The sequence below is a fragment of the Oncorhynchus kisutch genome, unplaced genomic scaffold, assembly GCF_002021735.2.
Source record: "Oncorhynchus kisutch isolate 150728-3 unplaced genomic scaffold, Okis_V2 scaffold850, whole genome shotgun sequence".
In the NCBI taxonomy this organism is placed as follows: Eukaryota; Metazoa; Chordata; class Actinopteri; order Salmoniformes; family Salmonidae; genus Oncorhynchus; species Oncorhynchus kisutch.
In genome coordinates this window covers 77,501-102,060 of record NW_022262795.1, presented here as the reverse complement: position 1 = coordinate 102,060, position 24,560 = coordinate 77,501, and the positions used below count along the sequence as shown (strand labels likewise).

The 24,560-nt window shown below is 45.4% G+C and overlaps 1 protein-coding gene across 4 annotated transcripts in view; it reads left to right on the top strand.

Moving 5' to 3' along the window:
- The first annotated feature begins 10,316 nt into the window (after positions 1-10,316).
- The window catches only part of LOC116362587 (transmembrane protein 8B-like), a 37,312-nt gene continuing 23,068 nt past the window's right edge, over positions 10,317-24,560 (top strand). For 2 of the 4 annotated variants that reach the window (XM_031816667.1, XM_031816668.1), the window contains exons 1-6: positions 10,317-10,485; positions 13,931-14,114; positions 16,573-16,777; positions 17,843-17,967; positions 24,168-24,433; positions 24,557-24,560. The exon at positions 24,557-24,560 is cut by the window's right edge and continues 310 nt beyond it. In XM_031816667.1, the coding sequence (XP_031672527.1) occupies positions 10,359-10,485; positions 13,931-14,114; positions 16,573-16,777; positions 17,843-17,967; positions 24,168-24,433; positions 24,557-24,560 (911 nt within the window). In that variant the 5' untranslated portion in view covers positions 10,317-10,358. Of the gene's footprint in view, positions 10,486-13,930; positions 14,115-14,405; positions 14,615-15,321; positions 15,365-16,572; positions 16,778-17,842; positions 17,968-24,167; positions 24,434-24,556 lie in introns of those variants that run through there. The other 2 variants (XM_031816670.1, XM_031816669.1) reach the window with 2 other exon arrangements.

The window sequence follows — 24,560 nt, the reverse complement described above, 5'->3', positions numbered from 1 at the left end:
CCTGCCGCCATCTTGACATGAATATTATCAGACAGAACATCAATCAGAACTGAGCGGTTAAAGACAGAACACCAATCAGAACTGAGTGGTTAAAGACAGAACACCCAATCAGAACTGAGAACAAAGACAGAACACCCAATCAGAACTGAGAACAAAGACAGAACACCAATCAGAACTGAGGACAGATTGGTCAGAACTGAGGGCAGAGAAAGAACACCAATCAGAACTGAGGACAGAGACAGAACACCAATCAGAACTGAGCGGTTAAAGATATATTTTTGATTCGTTCTGAACCCTCCATACTCTCCTCACCTCTCTGTCCTGTCTGCTGGCCTGGGCTGGTTCTGGGCTGGTTCTGGGGCTGTAGTGGACTGGGCCAGTTCTGGGCTGGCCTGGGGCTGTTGTGGGCTGTAGTGGGCTGTAGTGAGTAGTCCTAGTTGCCTGAGCTGGTTCTGGTCTAGATCTTCTTGTCCGGGGTCAGGGTTAATAGGTCTTCCCGGTCTTCAGGGTCTGGGTCCCAGCTGACTGACTGGTCCTGGTCTTCTGGGTTGGATTTAGGGTTCTGTGTTTCCTCCTCTGGTCCTCTGGTCCGCTCTCTCTCCAGGCTGATAGAGGTCTCCTGCTGCTCACTGTGTCTCTATCTCATTGTTTCTCTGTCTGATTGTTTCTCTGTCTCAGTGTCTCTCTGTCTCAGTAGGTCTGTCTCAGTAGGTCTGTCTAAATGTGACTCCAGGGTCTGTCTCAGCATTTTCTGTATTTATAAGGGAGTGTGAGGCTGTTTCCCTGCTCTATGTGTCTTTATGTGTGTGTGTGTGTGTGTGTGTGGTCAATATTTGAGAGCAGGAGTTGGTCAAACACAACAGTGTACAGTAGCGCCCGGCAACAAGAGAGAGGAGAGCACCTAATGGAACCTCTTCCAGGGGACAGTGGAGTGTTGTCACACACACACACACACACACACACACACACACACACACACACACACACACACACACACACACACACACACACACACACACACACACACACACACAGTGTGGTCGTCTTATCTCCCTGTGTAATTAGTGTCTAGTTGAAAGCTAAAAGGGCTTGAAATCAAATCTCACACCATTTTGACTTTTAGAGGAGGAACCTTTTTAAAACAACATCAAGATTATAAGGGACTCAATTCAGCCTTAAACAGCCAGATCCTCACAGACTGATTGTCCTAACCATAACCCTAACCCTTAAAAACTGACTGTCCTAACCATAACCCTAACCCTCACAGACTGACTGTCATAACCATAACCCTCACAGATTGACTGTCATAACCATAACCCTAACCCTCACAGACTGACTGTCATGACCATAACCCTCACAGACTGACTGTCATAACCATAACCCTAACCCTCACAGACTGACTGTCATGACCATAACCCTCACAGATTGACTGTCCTAACCCTAACCCTCACAGACTGACTGTCCTAACCATAACCCTAACCCTCACAGACTGACTGTCCTAACCATAACCCTAACCCTCACAGACTGACTGTCATAACCATAACCCTCACAGATTGACTGTCATAACCATAACCCTAACCCTCACAGACTGACTGTCATGACCATAACCCTCACAGACTGACTGTCATAACCATAACCCTAACCCTCACAGACTGACTGTCATGACCATAACCCTCACAGATTGACTGTCCTAACCCTAACCCTCACAGACTGACTGTCCTAACCATAACCCTAACCCTCACAGACTGACTGTCCTAACCATAACCCTAACCCTCACAGACTGACTGTCATGACCATAACCCTCACAGACCGACTGTCCTAACCATAACCATAACCCTCACAGATTGACTGTCCTAACCATAACCCTAACCCTTAAAAACTGACTGTCCTAACCATAACCCTAACCCTCACTGATTAACTGTCCTAACCATAACGCTAACCCTCACAGACTGATTGTCCAAACCATAACCCTAACCCTCATAGGCTGACTGTCCAAACCATAACCCTAACCCTCATAGACTGACTGTCCTAACCCTAACCCGCACAGACTGACTGTCCTAACCATAACCCTAACCCTCACAGACTGACTGTCCTAGCCATAACCCTAACCCTCATTGACTGACTGTCCTAACCATAACCCTAACCCTCACTGATTAACTGTCCTAACCATAACGCTAACCCTCACAGACTGATTGTCCAAACCATAACCCTAACCCTCATAGGCTGACTGTCCAAACCATAACCCTAACCCTCATAGACTGACTGTCCTAACCCTAACCCGCACAGACTGACTGTCCTAACCATAACCCTAACCCTCACAGACTGACTGTCCTAGCCGTAACCCTAACCCTCATTGACTGACTGTCCTAACCCTAAACCTCACAGACTGACTGTCCTAACCATAACCCTAACCCTCACAGACTGACTGTCCAAACCCTAGCCCTAACCCTCATAGACTGACTGTCCAAACCATAACCCTAACCCTCATAGACTGACTGTCCTAAACCTAACCCGCACAGACTGACTGTCCTAACCATAACCCTAACCCTCACAGACTGACTGTCCTAGCCATAACCCTAACCCTCATTGACTGACTGTCCTAACCCTAACCCTCACAGACTGACTGTCCTAACCATAACCCTAACCCTCACAGACTGACTGTCCAAACCCTAGCCCTAACCCTCACAGACTGACTGTCCTAACCCTAGCCCTAACCCTCACAGATTGACTGTCCTAACCATAACACTCACAGACTGACTGTACTGACCCTAACCCTCACAGACTGACTGTCCTAACCCTAACCTTCACAGACTGACTGTACTAATCATAACCCTCACAGACTGACCAACACAACCCTAACCCTCACCGACTAACCATAACCCTCACAGACTGACTGTCCTAACCCTCACATACTGACTGTCCGAATCATAACACTCACAGACTGACTGTCCTAACCCTAACCCTCATAGACGGACTGTCCTAACCATAAGCCTAACCCTCACAGACTGACTGTCCTAACCCTAACCCTCACAGACTGACTGTCCTAACCATAACCCTAACCCTCACAGACGGACTGTCCTAACTGTATCCCTCACAGACTGACTGTTCTACCCACAGCCCTAACCCTCACAGACTGACTGTCCTAACCCTCACAGACTGACTGTCCCAACCCTAACCCTAACCCTTACAGACTGACTGTCCTAACCCTCACAGATTGACTGTCCTAACCATAACCCTAACCCTCACAGACTGACTGTCCAAAACATAACCCTAACCCTCATAGACTGACTGTCCAAACCATAACCCTAACCCTCACAGACTGACTGTCCTAACCATAACCCTAACCCTCACAGACTGACTGTCCTAACCCTAACCTGCACAGACTGACTGTCCTAACCATAACCCTAACCCTCACAGACTGACTGTCCTAACCATAACAGACTGGCTGTCCTAACACTCACAGACTGGCTGTCCTAACCCTCACAGACTGGCTGTCCTAACCCTAACAGACTGGCTGTCCTAACCCTAACAGACTAACAGACTGGCTGTCCTAACCCTCACAGACTGGCTGTCCTATCCCTAACAGACTGGCTATCCTACCCTCACAGACTGGCTGTCCTAACCCTAACAGACTGGCTGTCCTAACGCTAGCTCTGACCCTCACAGACAATGTCCTAGTTCTAACCCTCTCAGACTGGCTGTCCTTGTTCTAAAACTCACAGACTGACTGTCCTAACCCTCACAGACTGGCTGTCCTAATGCTAGCTCTGACTCTCACAGACTAGCTGCCCTAACCATAACAGACTGTCTTACTGCAGACCCTCTCTCTACCCTCACAGACTGACTGCAGACCCTCTCTCTACCCTCACAGACTGACTGCAGACCCCCCTAACCCTGCAGAGTGTGTTGTCCTCTGGTCTGACCCTGCAGAGTGTGCTGTCCTCTGGTCTGACCCTGCAGAGTGTGTTGTCCTCTGGTCTAACCCTGCAGAGTGTGTTGTCCTCTGGTCTAACCCTGCAGACTGTGTTGTCCTCTGGTCTAACCCTGCAGAGTGTGTTGTCCTCTGGTCTGACCCTGCAGAGTGTGTTGTCCTCTGGTCTAACCCTGCAGGGTGTGTTGTCCTCTGGTCTAACCCTGCAGAGTGTGTTGTCCTCTGGTCTGACCCTGCAGAGTGTGTTGTCCTCTGGTCTAACCCCCCTTCCTCAAACCGTGTCCATATGTCTGGCATGTGTGTGTGTGCGTGTGTGCGTGCGTGTGTGTGGGTGTGTGTGTGTGTGTGTGCCTTATCAGTTCATCCTGGCTCCCGTGGATTGCACTCTACTTAGTATCCATGTTACGTGCTGGTCTCTCACACACACACACACACACACACACACACACACACACACACACACACACACACACACACACACACACACACACACACACACACACACACACACACACACACACACACACACTCCAGTATTGGTTTTAGGCCTAAAGATCAATAGCTGCAATATGTCGGCTCTCAAGTCCTCAGACAATAAATGGCATATGCTGTTAGGCATGCACACACATACAAACCATGCACACACACACACACACACACACACACACACACACACACACACACACACACACACATACACACACACACACACAAACCATGCACACTAATACACACACACACACACACACTACGCACACACCACGCACACACACACACACACACCACGCACACACCACGCACACACACACACACACCACGCACACACACACAAACCATGCACACTAACACACACACACACACACACACACACACACATACACACACACACACGCACACACACGCACACACACACACACACACACACACACACACACACACACACACACACCATGCACACACACACAAACCATGCACACTAACACACACACACACACCACGCACGCACACACACCACGCACACACCACGCTCACACATACACACACCACGCACACACCACACACACACACACACACACACACCATGCACACTAACACATACACACCATGCACACACACACACACACACCACGCACACACCATGCATACACACACACACACACACACACACACCATACACTCTCACCATACACTCTGATAACCTAGCTGATTATAACCTAGCTGATAATAACCTAGCTGCCTCTAACTCTCCTAACCCAGTTGTTAGATGATAACCTAGCTGATGATAACCTAGCTGCCTCTAACTCTCCTAACCCAGTTGTTAGATGATAACCTAGCTGCCTCTAACTCTCCTAACCCAGTTGTTAGATGATAACCTAGCTGCCTCTAACTCTCCTAACCCAGTTGTTAGATGATGCCCTAGCTGATGATAACCTAGCTGCCTCTAACTCTACTAACCCAGTTGTTAGATGATAACCTAGCTGCCTCTAACTCTACTAACCCAGTTGTTAGATGATAACCTAGCTGATGATAACCTAGCTGCCTCTAACTCTACTAACCCAGTTGTTAGATGATAACCTAGCTGATGATAACCTAGCTGCCTCTAACTCTACTAACCCAGTTGTTAGATGATGCCCTAGCTGATGATAACCTAGCTGCCTCTAACTCTACTAACCCAGTTGTTAGATGATAACCTAGCTGCCTCTAACTCTACTAACCCAGTTGTTAGATGATAACCTAGCTGCCCCTGACTCTACTAACCCAGTTTTTAGATGATAACCTAGCTGATGATAACCTAGCTGCCTCTAACTCTACTAACCCAGTTGTTAGATGATAACCTAGCTGATGATAACCTAGCTACCTCCTCTAACTCTACAAACCCAGTTTTCAGATGATAACCTAGCTGATGATAACCTAGCTACCTCCTATAACTCTACTAACCCAGTTATTAGATGAAAACCTAGCTGATGATAACCTAGCTGCCTCTAACTCTCCTAACCCAGTTGTTAGATGATAACCTAGCTGCCTCCCTAACTCTACTAACCCAGTTGTAAGATGATAACCTAGCTGCCTCTAACTCTACTAACCCAGTTGTTAGATGATAACCTAGCTGATGATAACCTAGCTGATGATAACCTAGCTGATGATAACCTAGCTCTCTCCTCTAACTCTACTAACCCAGTTGATAGATGATAACCTAGCTGGAGCCCATTCCATTTGTACTGACTGGATGAGCTAGCCTGGGAATCAGTCTCCTTAGCTAATCCACTCCCTGTACTCCCTGGGTGTTTCTCAATAGGATCCACTGGAGCCCATTCCATTTGTACTGACTGGATGAGCTAGCCTGGGAATCAGTCTCCTTAGCTAATCCACTCCCTGTACTCCCTGGGTGTTTCTCAATAGGATCCACTGGAGCCCATTCCATTTGTTCTGACTGGATGAGCTAGCCTGGGAATCAGTCTCCTTAGCTAATCCACTCCCTGTACTCCCTGGGTGTTTCTCAATAGGATCCACTGGAGCCCATTCCATTTGTTCTGACTGGATGAGCTAGCCTGGGAATCAGTCTCCTTAGCTAATCCACTCCCTGTACTCCCTGGGTGTTTCTCAATAGGATCCACTGGAGCCCATTCCATTTGTACTGACTGGATGAGCTAGCCTGGGAATCAGTCTCGAATCGTAATCTATCTAGGCAGCTAGCTATGTGAATCGTAATCTATCTAGGCAGCTAGCTATGTGAATCGTAATCTATCTAGGCAGCTAGCTATGTGAATCGTAATCTATCTAGGCAGCTAGCTATGTGAATCGTAATCTATCTAGGCAGCTAGCTATGTGAATCGTAATCTATCTAGGCAGCTAGCTATGTGAATCGTAATCTATCTAGGCAGCTAGCTATGTGAATCGTAATCTATCTAGGCAGCTAGCTATGTGAATCGTAATCTATCTAGGCAGCTAGCTATGTGAATCGTAATCGATCTAGGCAGCTAGCTATGTGAATCGTAATCTATCTAGGCAGCTAGATATGTGAATCGTAATCTATCTAGGCAGCTAGCTATGTGAATCGTAATCTATCTAGGCAGCTAGCTATGTGAATCGTAATCTATCTAGGCAGCTAGCTATGTGAATCGTAATCTATCTAGGCAGCTAGATATGTGAATCGTAATCTATCTAGGCAGCTAGCTATGTGAATCGTAATCTATCTAGGCAGCTAGCTATGTGAATCGTAATCTATCTAGGCAGCTAGCTATGTGAATCGTAATCTATCTAGGCAGCTAGCTATGTGAATCGTAATCTATCTAGGCAGCTAGCTATGTGAATCGTAATCTATCTAGCCAGCTAGCTATGTGAATCGTAATCTATCTAGGCAGCTAGCTATGTGAATCGTAATCTATCTAGGCAGCTAGCTATGTGAATCGTAATCTATCTAGGCAGCTAGCTATGTGAATCGTAATCTATCTAGGCAGCTAGCTATGTGAATCGTAATCTATCTAGGCAGCTAGCTATGTGAATCGTAATCTATCTAGGCAGCTAGCTATGTGAATCGTAATCTATCTAGGCAGCTAGCTATGTGAATCGTAATCTATCTAGGCAGCTAGCTATGTGAATCGTAATCTATCTAGGCAGCTAGCTATGTGAATCGTAATCTATCTAGGCAGCTAGCTATGTGAATCGTAATCTATCTAGGCAGCTAGCTATGTGAATCGGAATCTATCTAGGCAGCTAGCTATGTGAATCGGAATCTATCTAGGCAGCTAGCTATGTGAATCGGAATCTATCTAGGCAGCTAGCTATGTGAATCGTAATCTATCTAGGCAGCTAGCTATGTGAATCGTAATCTATCTAGGCAGCTAGCTATGTGAATCGTAATCTATCTAGGCAGCTAGCTATGTGAATCGTAATCTATCTAGGCAGCTAGATATGTGAATTGTAATCTATCTAGGCAGCTAGCTATGTGAATCGTAATCTATCTAGGCAGCTAGCTATGTGAATCGTAATCTATCTAGGCAGCTAGCTATGTGAATCGTAATCTATCTAGGCAGCTAGCTAGTGTTTTTACTTTTATTTTACCGTTATTTTACCAGTTGACTGAGAACACATTCTCATTTACAGCAACGACCTGGGGAATAGTTACAGGGGAGAGGAGGGGGATGAATGAGCCAAATGTAAACTAGGGATGATTAGGTTAAACAGCTAGTTACAAATGACCTAAAACTAATGTTTTGCAAGGTAGAAGTCAATTATTCGTGGCTAGCTAGCTAGCCAGTTATCCCTACTGAATTACTATGGACTTACTGTACCCATTCACTCAACCTTCCTTCCCCTAGCCAGGACAATGGCCATAGAGATGAAACAAGATGTACACAAAACAAATATTTTACTACATAACTATCTGTTAGCAATATGTAAATCATAATAATGTAGCTAACCAGATAGTATAACAGGCAAAAATGATCTATAACCAATGTTATCCAAGGTATATGTTAATTATATGTGGGTAGTTAGCCACAAAGAATTGTTAGCTATCTGGCTAGCTAACAGTAGTAGCTAGCCAGTTAGCTCTATTGACTTACTATGGGCTTATGAGCTACGCACACTACAGTGGTTATTGTAGGCAGGTAACCGTGCCAAAATTAACACATCATGTATTAATTAACGTAGCAAGATAAAATATTGTAGTTAGTCAACAGTTGATTCTGAAGTCGGAGTGTATTTTCGCTCGCTTCAGCTCAAATAATGGCCGCAGTTGATTTCAAGAGAATGTGCATAATATTTACATTATGTCATATTTCTTTGCAAACTTTCCATTGAAGCTTGCATTGATGCATGCTTCAAAATACACTCCACAAATTTCTTGTTAACAAACTATAGTTTTGGCAAGTTGGTAAGGACATCTACTTTGTGCAGGACACAAGTCATTTCTCCAACAATTGTTGACAGACGGATCATTTCACTTATAATTCACTGTATCACAATTCCAGTGGGTCAGCAGTTTACATGCACTAAGATGACTATACCTTTAAACAGCTTGGAAAATGCCAGATAATTATGTCATGGCTTTAGAAGCTTCTGATAGGCTAATTGACATCATTTGAGTCAATTGGAGGTGTACCTGTGGATGTATTTCAAGGTCTACCTTCAAACAGTGCCTCTTTGCTTGACATTATGGGAAAATCAAAAGAAATCTGCCAAGACCTCAGAAAAAAAGTCTGGTTCATCCTTGGGAGCAATATCCAAATGCCTGAAGGTACCATGTTCATCTATACAAACAATAGTACGCAAGTATAAACACCATGGGACCACGCAGCCGTCATACCGCTCAGGAAGGAGACGCATTCTGTCTCCTAGAGATGAACGTACTTTGGTGCGAAAAGTGCAAATCAATCCCAGAACAACAGCTAAGGACCTTGTGAAAATGCTGTTCGAAACAGGTACAAAAGTATCTATATCCACAGTAAAACGAGTCCTATATCGACATAACCTGGAAGGCCACTCAGCAAGGAAGAAGCCACTGCTCCAAAACCTCCATAAAAAAGCCAGACTACGGTTTGCAACTGCACATGGGGACAAAGATCGTACTTTTCAGATAAATGTTCTCTGGTCTGATGAAACAAAAAATATGACTGTTATACCTTATGTCATGCCTTATTGGAATGGATTTATTGATCATATCTGTGGGAAAAAGTTTGGATGTTGCCACACACATACCTACTTGTTAACAAAATTAAGGAAGTTTCCTTTAAAATTATTCATAAATATTATTCAGCCAAACACTATGTGAAAATTTAAAAGGATTTTAAGGATAACAACTCCTTTTGTAATGACCACCCAGAGACAGTGTTGCATCTTTTTGGGCATTGTATTCATGTAAGAAAACTGTGGCAAGACATCAGTAGGATTTCTAATTGAACACATTTATGAAGATTTTACACTATTGTGGAGAGATGTACTGTTTGGATTCTTTACGTAAGATAGAAATAAGATGAAACATTTTTATGTAATTAATTTCATTCTTATTCTTCTGGCCAAAATTCATAAACACAAATGTAAATTTAGAAACACATTTTGTTACGCTACAAAAAGAAATTGAACTGTATTTTAAGACAGTTAAATACTGTACTAACCAAAAAGCTGTTAGAACTGTAAGTGTATGTATGTCCCTTAAGGTCCTTGTGTAATTGTAATGTGATATTGTACCCCCTAGCCCCGCCCCCAGTCCGCCCCCAGCCCCGCCCCTAGATCGATTGTCCATTGTATATAATCTATATCTACTTTTGATCCCTCATGTACTTTCTGTATTGATTTGTTGTTAATAAAAAAAAAAAAAATAATAATTTAAAAAACAACAACTCCACCGGACTTCCTGGAACCGCGCAAGGCTTTGTGGGGCTTGTAGACTCAGTCCGGGTCAACTCGGGAGCTGCTAAACCCGGAAATGAGATGTGATGCTTTGGAGGAAAATAAACGCGTTTTTGTGAGAGAAAAAAACAACAACAACATGGAAATTCACTTCCTGCCAAGTTTGCTGGTGTTGTCTTTCATAGCCACCGCTTTCGGCGACGGTAAGTCATTAGAAACGACAACATTTTCCCGAGCATTGCTCTGGTAGGTGACGTTAGCTTAGCCAGCTGTGTTGTTGGGACGTCGGAGTGGATCAAATCAAAGTTTATTTGTCATGCGAGCCAAATACAACCGGTGTAGTAGACCTCACAGTGAAATGCTGAATACAACAGGTGTAGTAGACCTTACAGTGAAATGCTGGATACAACAGGTGTAGTAGACCTTACAGTGAAATGCTGAATACAACAGGTGTAGTAGACCTCACAGTGAACTGCTGAATACAACAGGTGTAGTAGACCTCACAGTGAAATGCTGAATACAACCGGTGTAGTAGACCTCACAGTGAAATGATGAATACAACAGGTGTAGTAGACCTCACAGTGAAATGATGAATACAGCAGGTGTAGTAGACCTCACAGTGAAATGCTGAATACAGCAGGTGTAGTAGACCTTACAGTGAAATGATGAATACAACAGGTGTAGTAGACCTCACAGTGAAATGATGAATACAACAGGTGTAGTAGACCTCACAGTGAAATGATGAATACAACAGGTGTAGTAGACCTCACAGTGAAATGATGAATACAACAGGTGTAGTAGACCTCACAGTGAAATGCTGAATACAGCAGGTGTAGTAGACCTCACAGTGAACTGCTGACTTACAGGCTCTAACCAACAGTGTAATTTTTAAGTACAAATAGGCATTAGGTGAACAATAGGTAAGTAAGAAAATAAAGAACAACAGTGAATAATAACAGGATAGGCTGTATACAGTAGAGGCAATATACAGTAGAGAGGCTATATACAGTAGAGGCTATAGAGAGGCTCTATACAGTAGAGGGGCTATATACAGTAGAGAGGCTATATACAGTAGAGAGGCTATATACAGTAGAGGCTATAGAGAGGCTCTATACAGTAGAGGGGCTATATACAGTAGAGAGGCTATATACAGTAGAGAGGCTATATACAGTAGAGAGGCTACATACAGTAGAGAGGCTACATACAGTAGAGAGGCTACATACAGTAGAGAGGCGACATACAGTAGAGAGGCTACATACAGTAGAGAGGCTATATACAGTAGAGAGGCTATATACAGTAGAGAGGCTATATACAGTAGAGAGGCTATATACTGTAGAGGGGCTATATACAGTAGAGAGGCTATATACAGTAGAGAGGCTATATACAGTAGAGGGGCTATATACAGTAGAGAGGCTATTTACAGTAGAGAGGTTCTATACAGTAGAGAGGCTCTATACAGTAGAGGGGCTATATACAGTAGAGGGGCTATATACAGTAGAGGGGCTATATACAGTAGAGGTTGTATACAGTAGCGAGGCTGTATACAGTAGAGAGGTTCTATACAGTAGAGAGGCTGTCTACAGTAGAGAGTCTGTATACAGTATAGAGGCTGTATACAGTAGAGAGGCTGTAGAGAGGCTATAGAGAGGCTCTATACAGTAGAGAGGCTCTATACAGTAGAGAGGCTGTATACAGTAGAGAGGCTACATACAGTAGAGAGGCTCTATACAGTAGAGGCTATATACAGTAGAGAGGCTACATACAGTAGAGAGGCTGTATACAGTAGAGAGGCTGTATACAGTAGAGAGGCTCTATACAGTAGAGAGGCTATAGAGAGGCTCTATACAGTAGAGAGGCTATATACAGTAGAGAGGCTATATACAGTAGAGAGGCTATATACAGTAGAGAGGCTGTATACAGTAGAGGCTGTATACAGTAGAGAGGCTACATACAGTAGAGAGGCTACATACAGTAGAGAGGCTCTATACAGTAGAGAGGCTATATACAGTAGAGAGGCTGTATACAGTAGAGAGGCTGTATACAGTAGAGAGGCTGTATACAGTAGAGAGGCTGTATACAGTAGAGAGGCTATATACAGTAGAGAGGCTCTAAACAGTAGAGGCTACATACAGTAGAGAGGCTATATACAGTAGAGAGGCTATATACAGTAGAGAGGCTGTATACAGTAGAGAGGCTGTATACAGTAGAGAGGCTACATACAGTAGAGAGGCTACATACAGTAGAGAGGCTCTATACAGTAGAGAGGCTCTATACAGTAGAGAGGCTGTATACAGTAGAGAGGCTATATACAGTAGAGAGGCTGTATACAGTAGAGAGGCTATATACAGTAGAGAGGCTCTATACAGTAGAGGCTACATACAGTAGAGAGGCTCTATACAGTAGAGAGGCTACATACAGTAGAGAGGCTCTAAACAGTAGAGAGGCTATATACAGTAGAGAGGCTGTATACAGTAGAGAGGCTGTATACAGTAGAGAGGCTGTATACAGTAGAGAGGCTACATACAGTAGAGAGGCTATATACAGTAGAGAGGCTATATACAGTAGAGAGGCTACATACAGTAGAGAGGCTCTATACAGTAGAGGCTCTATACAGTAGAGAGGCTATATACAGTAGAGAGGCTATATACAGTAGAGAGGCTGTATACAGTAGAGAGGCTGTATACAGTAGAGAGGCTGTATACAGTAGAGAGGCTGTATACAGTAGAGAGGCTGTATACAGTAGAGAGGCTATAGAGAGGCTGTATACAGTAGAGAGGCTATATACAGTAGAGAGGCTATATACAGTAGAGAGGCTGTATACAGTAGAGAGGCTACATACAGTAGAGAGGCTACATACAGTAGAGAGGCTATATACAGTAGAGAGGCTGTATACAGTAGAGAGGCTACATACAGTAGAGAGGCTCTATACAGTAGAGAGGCTCTATACAGTAGAGAGGCTGTATACAGTAGAGAGGCTATATACAGTAGAGAGGCTGTATACAGTAGAGAGGCTGTATACAGTAGAGAGGCTACATACAGTAGAGAGGCTCTATACAGTAGAGAGGCTATATACAGTAGAGAGGCTCTATACAGTAGAGAGGCTATATACAGTAGAGAGGCTATATACAGTAGAGAGGCTCTATACAGTAGAGAGGCTATATACAGTAGAGAGGCTATATACAGTAGAGAGGCTCTATACAGTAGAGAGGCTATATACAGTAGAGAGGCTACATACAGGCACCGGTTAGGCGGGCTAATGAGGTAGTATGTACATGAATGTATAGTTAAAGTGACTATGCATATATGATAAACAGAGAGTAGCAGCAGTGTAAAGAGTGTGGGGGGGGGGAACACAATGCAAATAGTCTGGGTAGCCATTTGGTTACCTGTTCAGGAGGCTTATGGCTTGGGGGTAGAAGCTGTTTAGAAGCCTCTTGGACCTAGACTTGGCGCTCCGGTACCGCTTGCCATGCGGCAGTAAAGAGAACAGTCTATGACTGGGGTGGCTGGGGTCTTTGACAAAAAAAATTGTGTGTGTGTGTGTACGACCCTCCTATGGACGGTGGTCTCAGAGCCGTGTAACTATCACGCCGGACTGTCTCCTCTCGGTGTCTGTGGACTTAAGCTTTAATATGTGTGTCCCTCCAGGTGGTGAGCTGACGTTAGTTCAGGAGTTGTCCTCCAAGCCGGCCCAGAAGCTGTCAAGATACGGTTGGTATGGCAACATCAGGCTGACCATGTTCCATATCCCGGACGACACCGTCGTCGCCCGCTGGCTGTTCACTGTAACCAGGGGCAGCGGTTTCAACTGTGGAACACACAACGTCACCATGTAAGTCTATGACAGTACTGTTTCAACTGTGGAACACACAACGTCACCATGTCAGTCTATGACAGTACTGTTTCAGCTGTGGAACACACAACGTCACCATGTCAGTCTATGACTGTACTGGTTCAACTGTGGAACACACAACATCACCATGTCAGTCTATGACTGTACTGGTTCAACTGTGGAACACACAATGTCACCATGTCAGTCTATGACTGTACTGGTTCAACTGTGGAACACACAACGTCACCATGTCAGTCAATGACTGTACTGTTTCAGCTGTGGAACACACAACGTCACCATGTCAGTCTATGACTGTACTGGTTCAACTGTGGAACACACAACGTCACCATGTCAGTCTATGACTGTACTGGTTCAACTGTGGAACACACAACGTCACCATGTCAGTCTATGACTGTACTGGTTCAACTGTGGAACACACAACGTCACCATGTCAGTCTATGACTGTACTGTTTCAACTGTGGAACACACAACGTCACCATGTCAGTCTATGACTGTACTGGTTCAACTGTGGAACACACAACGTCACCATGTCAGTCTATGACTGTACTGGTTCAACTGTGGAACACACAACGTCACCATGTCAGTCTATGACTGTACTGTTTCAGCTGTGGAACACACAACGTCACCATGTCAGTCTATGACTGTACTGGTTCAACTGTGGAACACACAACGTCACCATGTCAGTCTATGACTGTACTGGTTCAACTGTGGAACACACAACGTCACCATGTCAGTCTATGACTGTACTGGTTCTACTGTGGAACACACAACGTCACCATGTCAGTCTATGACTGTACTGTTTCAGCTGTGGAACACACAACGTCACCATGTCAGTCTATGACTGTACTGTTTCAGCTGTGGAACACACAACGTCACCATGTCAGTCTATGACTGTACTGGTTCAACTGTGGAACACACAACGTCACCATGTCAGTCTATGACTGTACTGTTTCAGCTGTGGAACACACAACGTCACCATGTCAGTCTATGACAGTACTGGTTCAACTGTGGAACACACAACGTCACCATGTCAGTCTATGACTGTACTGTTTCAGCTGTGGAACACACAACATCACCATGTCAGTCTATGACAGTACTGGTTCAGCTGTGGAACACATAATGTCACCATGTCAGTCTATGACTGTACTGGTTCAACTGTGGAACACACAACGTCACCATGTCAGTCTATGACTGTACTGGTTCAACTGTGGAACACACAACGTCACCATGTCAGTCTATGACTGTACTGGTTCTACTGTGGAACACACAACGTCACCATGTCAGTCTATGACTGTACTGGTTCAGCTGTGGAACACATAATGTCACCATGTCAGTCTATGACTCTCTCTCTGGGTGCAACACATGACATCCCTCTCTCTCTCTGGGGGCAACACATGACAGCCTGTCTCTACCGGCAATAACATGTTTCTACTCAGTGTTCTCTATCTAACCCTACACTTCTCCCTCCACCTCTCCCTCCCCTCTCTCTCCACCCCTCCCTCCTCCTCTCTCCTCCCCTCTCTCTCCACCACTCCCTCCTCCTCTCTCCACCCCTCCCTCCTCCTCCCTCACCCTCCCTCCCTCCCTCCCCCTCTCTCCACCCCTCCCTCCTCCTCTCTCCACCCCTCCCTCCTCCTCTCTCCACCCTCCCTCCTCCTCTCTCCACCCCTCCCTCCTCCTCCCTCCCTCACCCTCCCTCCCTCCCCCTCTCTCCACCCCTCCCTCCTCCTCCCTCCCTCACCCTCCCTCCCTCCCCCTCTCTCCACCCCTCCCTCCTCCTCTCTCCACCCCTCCCTCCTCCTCTCTCCACCTCTCCCTCCTCCTCCCTCCCTCACCCTCCCTCCCTCCCCCTCTCTCCACCCCTCCCTCCTCCTCTCTCCACCCCTCCCTCCTCCTCCTCCCTCACCCTCCCTCCCTCCCCCTCTCTCCACCCCTCCCTCCTCCTCTCTCCACCCCTCCCTCCTCCTCCCTCACCCTCCCTCCCTCCCCCTCTCTCCACCCCTCCCTCCTCCTCTCTCCACCCCTCCCTCCTCCTCTCTCCACCCCTCCCTCCTCCTCCCTCCCTCCCTCACCCTCCCTCCCTCCCTCACCCTCCCTCCCTCCACCTCTCCCTCCCCTCTCTCTCCACCCCTCCCTCCTCCTCCCTCCCCCTCCCTCCCTCCCCCTCTCTCCACCCCTCCCTCCTCCTCTCTCCACCCCTCCCTCCTCCTCTCTCCACCCCTCCCTCCTCCTCTCTCCACCCCTCCCTCCTCCTCCCTCCCTCACCCTCCCTCCCTCCCCCTCTCTCCACCCCTCCCTCCTCCTCTCTCCACCCCTCCCTCCTCCTCTCTCCACCCCTCCCTCCTCCTCCCTCCCTCACCCTCCCTCCCTCCCCCTCTCTCCACCCCTCCCTCCTCCTCCCTCCCCCTCCCTCCTCCTCCCTCCCCCTCCTCCTCAGGTACATGCGTTGGGGAGCTCCTCCAGTCATTGACCCAGTAGGACGGCTGTTTCCTAACAACACTGTGACATCACCAGTCCTCTCGCTCAACCTGCCCATGACATCATCACAAAGCAACACAACCTTTAACCTCTCTAACCCCGCCCCCGGAGACTGGTACCTGGCGGCTCACCTGCCCCGAGACGATGGACGCATCGAACACAAGGTGAGGAGTTTTTATAGTGTGTTCTGTGTGTGTGTGTATTGTGTGTGTGTTTATAATGTGTGTGTGTGTGTGTGTGTGTATTGTGTGTGTGTTTGTGTGTGTGTGTATTGTGTGTGTGTGTAATCTGTGTATTGTGCGTGTTTGTGTGTGTAATGTGTGTATTGTGTGTGTGTAATGTGTTTATTGTGTGTGTGTTTTATAATGTGTGTTTGTGTGTGTGTGTTTATAATGTGTGTGTTTATAATGTGTGTGTGTGTATTGTGTGTGTGTTTATAATGTGTGTTTGTGTGTGTGTGTTTATAATGTGTGTGTTTAATGTGTGTGTGTGTATTGTGTGTGTGTTTATAATGTGTGTGTGTGTATTGTGTGTGTGTTTATAATATGTGTGTGTGTTTATAATGTGTGTGTGTATTGTGTGTGTGTTTATAATGTGTGTGTGTATTGTGTGTGTGTTTATAATGTGTGTGTGTATTGTGTGTGTGTTTATAATGTGTGTGTGTGTGTGTGTGTTTATAATGTGTGTGTGTGTGTGTGTGTGTTTATAATGTGTGTGTGTGTGTATTGTGTGTGTGTTTATAATGTGTGTGTGTGTATTGTGTGTGTGTGTATTGTGTGTGTGTATTGTGTGTGTGTGTGTATTGTGTGTGTGTATTGTGTGTGTGTTTATAATGTGTGTGTATTGTGTGTGTGTTTATAATGTGTGTGTGTGTATTGTGTGTGTGTATTGTGTGTGTGTTTATAATGTGTGTGTGTGTATTGTGTGTGTGTATTGTGTGTGTGTGTATTGTGTGTGTGTTTATAATGTGTGTGTGTGTATTGTGTGTGTGTTTATAATGTGTGTGTATTGTGTGTGTTTATAATGTGTGTGTGTGTATTGTGTGTGTGTATTGTGTGTGTGTGTATTGTGTGTGTGTTTATAATGTGTGTGTGTGTGTATTGTGTGTGTGTGTATTGTGTGTGTGTGTATTGTGTGTGTGTGTATTGTGTGTGTGTTTATAATGTGTGTGTGTGTATTGTGTGTGTGTTTATAATGTGTGTGTGTTTATAATGTGTGTGTGTGTGTAGGGATTCCCGTCCTGCTCTTACCTCTTCCAGCCCCAGCTGTCAGTCAGGAGAGCAGTGGACACACCCATCCTCCAGGCCACGCCCCTAACCCAGAGCGCCTCCCCCGACAGACCTGCACGACTCAGGTAAGGACCGTTACGCTAACCCTAACCCCTGACCTTAACCCCTGACCCTGTCACAACTGAAAGGAGATGAAAAGGTCATAGAACCAGCCAATCAAACTGAAGCTGCTTTTGTCTTATTGGTTGAGAATTCTTAACTCACCCCGTGTCATCTGCTGCATTACGTCATGGTTTCACCAGTGATTAGCTTCTAATCTTTTGATTTCTATATTTGTCTGGTTATTGTAACAGCAGGGATATAGATACAATGCAGCCAACAGGACACTGCAATGAGCTAACCAAGCTAATGGACATTTTCAGTTGAAAGTGGTCAGAGAGAGGTCTGGGTTCACTTCTAAAATGACATTTATTGTCTGCCAAACCATGTACATAAACCATGACTAGCTATGATGCCAATATTTAATTATATAGCTCCCGTTGGGCTAATGTCTCTTCTGTCAACCTTGATCCCAGTTCCCGCAGGACTGACAGCTGTGTTGACATGACAACTGGCTCAGAATTCAGAACCTTTTCATTGGATCATGTGACAAAAGTATTTGTTTTGATTGGCTGTTGCATATAGTTGGAACGTTTCGATGCACCCGAGATGCAGATGAGTTGCAGGGGGATGTTTCTCAAGAAGCAACTCGGCTGCTTGGACCTGAAGTTGTGTGAAAGTTGCTTGTTGTAACTCCAGCTTTAGAGAGCAATGAGGAAGAGATTTGAGATTTGATTTGAACAGTCAGCATCATGATAAAAACCAGTCACACCTGAAAGTCTGTCTACTATAACAATACCCTATGTCTCTCTCTCTCTGACTGTCTACTTCGGTCTAACAACCCAACTAGCACATTCGGTCCCTTGGAAGTTGTGGGAACGTGTGTTTTTGGTTTTCGCATTGGTTGTGGGAACAAAGCCATACGTTTTCTGACTGGTAAAACTGAATGTTTTTTAAACGTTCTGAGAACAGATGTTAACCTACCTGAACCTGTACCTGAACGTACATTTTTAGGACAGAGGTTCTTTGAACATTTTACTCTGTTTCCCTGAAACTGGGAATATTTTAGAAATATTTGAATGTTATTACACTAAATAACTCAATAATAAGCAAAACATTCACAACATTTTGAATGTTTTCTTAACGTTAAGAATGAAAGGTTATTTCATTCCAACTATATGCAACAGCCAATCAAAACAAATACTTTGCCTGGTTCACCAATTACTTTGCAGACAGAGTTCAGTGTGTCAAATCGGAGGGCATGCTGTCCGGTCCTCTGGCAGTCTCTATGGGGGTGCCACAGGGTTCAATTCTCGGGCCGACTCTTTTCTCTGTGTATATCAATGATGTTGCTCTTGCTGCGGGCGATTCCCTGATCCACCTCTACGCAGACGACACCATTCTATATACTTTCGGCCCGTCTTTGGACACTGTGCTATCTAACCTCCAAACAAGCTTCAATGCCATACAACACTCCTTCCGTGGCCTCCAACTGCTCTTAAACGCTAGTAAAACCAAATGCATGCTTTTCAACCGGTCGCTGCCTGCACCTGCATGCCCGACTAGCATCACCACCCTGGATGGTTCCGACCTAGAATATGTGGACGTCTATAAGTACCTAGGTGTCTGGCTAGACTGCAAACTCTCCTTCCAGACTCATATCAAACATCTCCAATCGAAAATCAAATCAAGAGTCGGCTTTCTATTCCGCAACAAAGCCTCCTTCACTCAAGCCGCCAAGCTTACCCTAGTAAAACTGACTATCCTACCGATCCTCGACTTCGGCGATGTCATCTACAAAATGGCTTCCAACACTCTACTCAGCAAACTGGATGCAGTCTATCACAGTGCCATCCGTTTTGTCACTAAAGCACCTTATACTACCCACCACTGCGACTTGTATGCTCTAGTCGGCTGGCCCTCGCTACATATTCGTCGCCAGACCCACTGGCTCCAGGTCATCTACAAGTCTATGCTAGGTAAAGCTCCGCCTTATCTCAGCTCACTGGTCACGATGGCAACACCCATCCGTAGCACGCGCTCCAGCAGGTGTATCTCACTGATCATCCCTAAAGCCAACACCTCATTTGGCCGCCTTTCGTTCCAGTACTCTGCTGCCTGTGACTGGAACGAATTGCAAAAATTCTCCGCTGCTCATTAAAGTAATTAGTAACACCTCATGCTGAAACTGAACTGCAGATGTGAGAGTGTGTGTGTTAGGGTTTAATACCGGTGTGTGTGTGTTAGGGTTTAATACCGGTGTGTGTGTGTGTTAGGGTTTAATACCGGTGTGTGTGTGTTAGGGTTTAATACCGGTGTGTGTGTGTGTTAGGGTTTAATACCGGTGTGTGTGTGTGTTAGGGTTTAATACCGGTGTGTGTGTGTGTTAGGGTTTAATACCGGTGTGTGTGTGTGTTAGGGTTTAATACCGGTGTGTTAGGGTTTAATACCGGTGTGTGTGTGTTAGGGTTTAATACCGGTGTGTGTGTGTGTTAGGGTTTAATACCGGTGTGTGTGTGTGTGTTAGGGTTAAATCCGGTGTGTGTGTGTGTGTGTTAGGGTTTAATACCGGTGTGTGTGTGTTAGGGTTTAATACCAGTGTGTGTGTGTGTGTTAGGGTTTAATACCGGTGTGTGTGTGTGTGTTAGGGTTTAATACCGGTGTGTTAGAGTTTAATACCGGTGTGTGTGTGTGTGTTAGGGTTTAATACCGGTGTGTGTGTGTGTGTTAGGGTTTAATACCGGTGTGTGTGTGTGTTAGGGTTTAATACCGGTGTGTGTGTGTGTTAGGGTTTAATACCGGTGTGTGTGTGTTAGGGTTTAATACCGGGGTGTGTGTGTGTTAGGGTTTAATACCGGTGTGTGTGTGTGTGTGTGTGTTAGGGTTTAATACCGGTGTGTGTGTGTGTGTTAGGGTTTAATACCGGTGTGTGTGTGTGTGGTGTTAGGGTTTAATACCGGTGTGTGTGTGTGTGTGTTAGGGTTTAATACCGGTGTGTGTGTTAGGGTTTAATACCGGTGTGTGTGTGTGTGTGTTAGGGTTTAATACCGGTGTGTGTGTGTGTGTGTTAGGGTTTAATACCGGTGTGTGTGTGTTAGGGTTTAATACCGGTGTGTGTGTGTGTTAGGGTTTAATACCGGTGTGTGTGTGTGTGTGTGTTAGGGTTTAATACCGGTGTGTGTGTGTGTGTGTGTGTTAGGGTTTAATACCGGTGTGTGTGTGTTAGGGTTTAATACCGGTGTGTGTGTGTGTGTGTGTGTGTGTTAGGGTTTAATACCAGTGTGTGTGTGTGTGTGTGTTAGGGTTTAATACCGGTGTGTGTGTGTTAGGGTTTAATACCGGTGTGTGTGTGTTAGGGTTTAATACCGGTGTGTGTGTGTTAGGGTTTAATACCGGTGTGTGTGTGTTAGGGTTTAATACCAGTGTGTGTGTGTGTTAGGGTTTAATACCAGTGTGTGTGTGTGTTAGGGTTTAATACCGGTGTGTGTGTGTGTGTTAGGGTTTATTACCGGTGTGTGTGTGTGTGTTAGGGTTTAATACCGGTGTGTGTGTGTGTGTGTGTGTGTTAGGGTTTAATACCGGTGTGTGTGTGTGTGTGTGTTAGGGTTTAATACCGGTGTGTGTGTGTTAGGGTTTAATACCGGTGTGTGTGTTATGGTTAATACCGGTGTGTGTGTGTGTTAGGGTTTAATACCGGTGTGTGTGTGTGTGTGTGTTAGGGTTTAATACCGGTGTGTGTGTGTGTATGTGTGTTAGGGTTTAATACCGGTGTGTGTGTGTGTGTGTGTGTGTGTGTTAGGGTTTAATACCGGTGTGTGTGTGTGTGTGTTAGGGTTTAATACTGGTGTGTGTGTGTTAGGGTTTAATACCGGTGTGTGTGTGTTAGGGTTTAATACCAGTGTGTGTGTGTGTTAGGGTTTAATACCAGTGTGTGTGTGTGTGTGTTAGGGTTTAATACCGGTGTGTGTGTGTGTGTGTTAGGGTTTATTACCGGTGTGTGTGTGTGTGTTAGGGTTTAATACCGGTGTGTGTGTTAGGGTTTAATACCGGTGTGTGTGTGTGTTAGGGTTAAATACCGGTGTGTGTGTGTGTTAGGGTTTAATACTGGTGTGTGTGTGTGTGTGTGTGTGTTAGGGTTTAATACCGGTGTGTGTGTGTGTGTGTGTGTTAGGGTTTAATACCGGTGTGTGTGTGTGTGTGTTAGGGTTTAATACCGGTGTGTGTGTGTGTGTGTGTGTTAGGGTTTAATACCGGTGTGTGTGTGTGTGTGTTAGGGTTTAATACCGGTGTGTGTGTGTGTGTGTGTTAGGGTTTAATACCGGTGTGTGTGTGTATGTGTGTTAGGGTTTAATACCGGTGTGTGTGTGTGTGTGTGTGTGTGTGTGTGTGTTAGGGTTTAATACCGGTGTGTGTGTGTTAGGGTTTAATACCGGTGTGTGTGTGTTAGGGTTTAATACCAGTGTGTGTGTGTGTTAGGGTTTAATACCAGTGTGTGTGTGTGTGTGTGTGTGTGTTAGGGTTTAATACCGGTGTGTGTGTGTGTGTTAGGGTTTATTACCGGTGTGTGTGTGTGTGTTAGGGTTTAATACCGGTGTGTGTGTTAGGGTTTAATACCGGTGTGTGTGTGTGTGTTAGGGTTAAATACCGGTGTGTGTGTGTGTGTTAGGGTTTAATACTGGTGTGTGTGTGTGTGTGTGTGTGTTAGGGTTTAATACCAGTGTGTGTGTGTGTGTGTTAGGGTTTAATACCGTTGTGTGTGTGTGTTAGGGTTTAATACCGGTGTGTGTGTGTGTGTGTGTGTGTTAGGGTTTAATACCGGTGTGTGTGTGTGTTAGGGTTTAATACCGGTGTGTGTGTGTTAGGGTTTAATACCGGTGTGTGTGTGTGTGTGTGTTAGGGTTTAATACCGGTGTGTGTGTGTGTTAGGGTTTAATACCGGTGTGTGTGTGTTAGGGTTTAATACCGGTGTGTGTGTGTGTGTGTGTTAGGGTTTAATACCGGTGTGTGTGTTAGGGTTTAATACCGGTGTGTGTGTGTGTGTTAGGGTTTAATACCGGTGTGTGTGTGTTAGGGTTTAATACCGGTGTGTGTGTGTGTGTGTTAGGGTTTAATACCGGTGTGTGTGTGTGTGTTAGGGTTTAATACCGGTGTGTGTGTGTGTGTGTTAGGGTTTAATACCGGTGTGTGTGTGTGTGTGTGTGTTAGGGTTTAATACCGGTGTGTGTTAGGGTTTAATACCGGTGGCCGGTATCCCGACACCAAGCTCCTTCCTGTTTCCCGAGAAAAATAATAATAATAAAATAATTAACCGTTAAATGACCGTTAATTAACATAAACATAAATGTTTGACTATTTTCTACATTATAGAATAATAGTGAAGACATCAAAACTATGACATGACACATATGGAATCATGTAGTAACCAAAAAAGTGTTAAACAAATCAAAATATATTTTAGATTCTTCAAAGTAGCCTTGATGACAGCTTTGCACAACCTTGGCATTCTCTCAACCAGCTTCATAAGGAATAATTTTCCAACCGTCTTGAAGGAGTTCCCACATATGCTGAGCACTTGGTGGCTGCTTTTCCTTCACTCTGCGATCCAACTCATCCCAAACCATCTCAATTGGGATGAGGTCGGGTGATTTTGCCAGCTCATCTGTTGCAGCACTCCATCACTCTCCTTCATGGTCAAATAGCCCTTACACAGCATTGAGGTGTGTTGGGTCATTGTCCTGTTGAAAAACAAATGATAGCCCCACTAATAGTCCCTCAAACCAGATGAGATGGCGTATCGCTGCAGAATGCTCTAGTAGCCATGCTGGTTAAGTGTGCCTTGAAATTTAAATATATCACTGACCGTGTCACCAGCAAAGCACCATCACACCACCTCCTCCTCAGTGCTTCATGGTGGGAACCACACATGTGGAGATCATCCGTTCACCTACTCTGCGTCTCACAAAGACACAGCGGTTGGGACCAAAAATAAAAAGATTGGACTCGGAGCAATGACAAACCTCCTGGCGTTGACAACTTAGAAGGCTACTGAGGATGGTGGCTGAGTCCTGTCTGTCATCTTTATATACATTCAATGCTTTAGGACCATGTAAATATAATACATTGGAAGGTTGTGTGGGACAATGGTAGAAGAAGGAATCCATCTATCTTTTCAGACTGTTAGAGTAGTTGGTTAGTTAATAGATATCTCTCTCTCTCTCTCTGTCAGGGTTTTTGTTCCAGAGTTCGTGTCGTCTCTCTCTGTGTCTGTGAGTGGCTGTACCTGGTGGGAGGGACTTGTGAACGGAGACTGTTCATTGTCCCTCACGCTGGGCTCCTCCTCCCCCCAGGGGGGGCTTGTGAGGGTGAACTGTTCTCTGATTGGCTGCTCGGCCGTTCTCCTCGCTCCCCCATGGAATACTTGGATACGAGTCACCGTGGATAGTTACCATAGCAACCGAACCACAGCCTTCAGCATCTCAGTCAACTACACAGGTACGCACTACACACACACACACACACACACACACACACACACACACACACACACACACACACACACACACACCATATGTGAGGTGATGCGGTAACAGTGGTTGTACCATGTGTGTGTGTCAGTGGG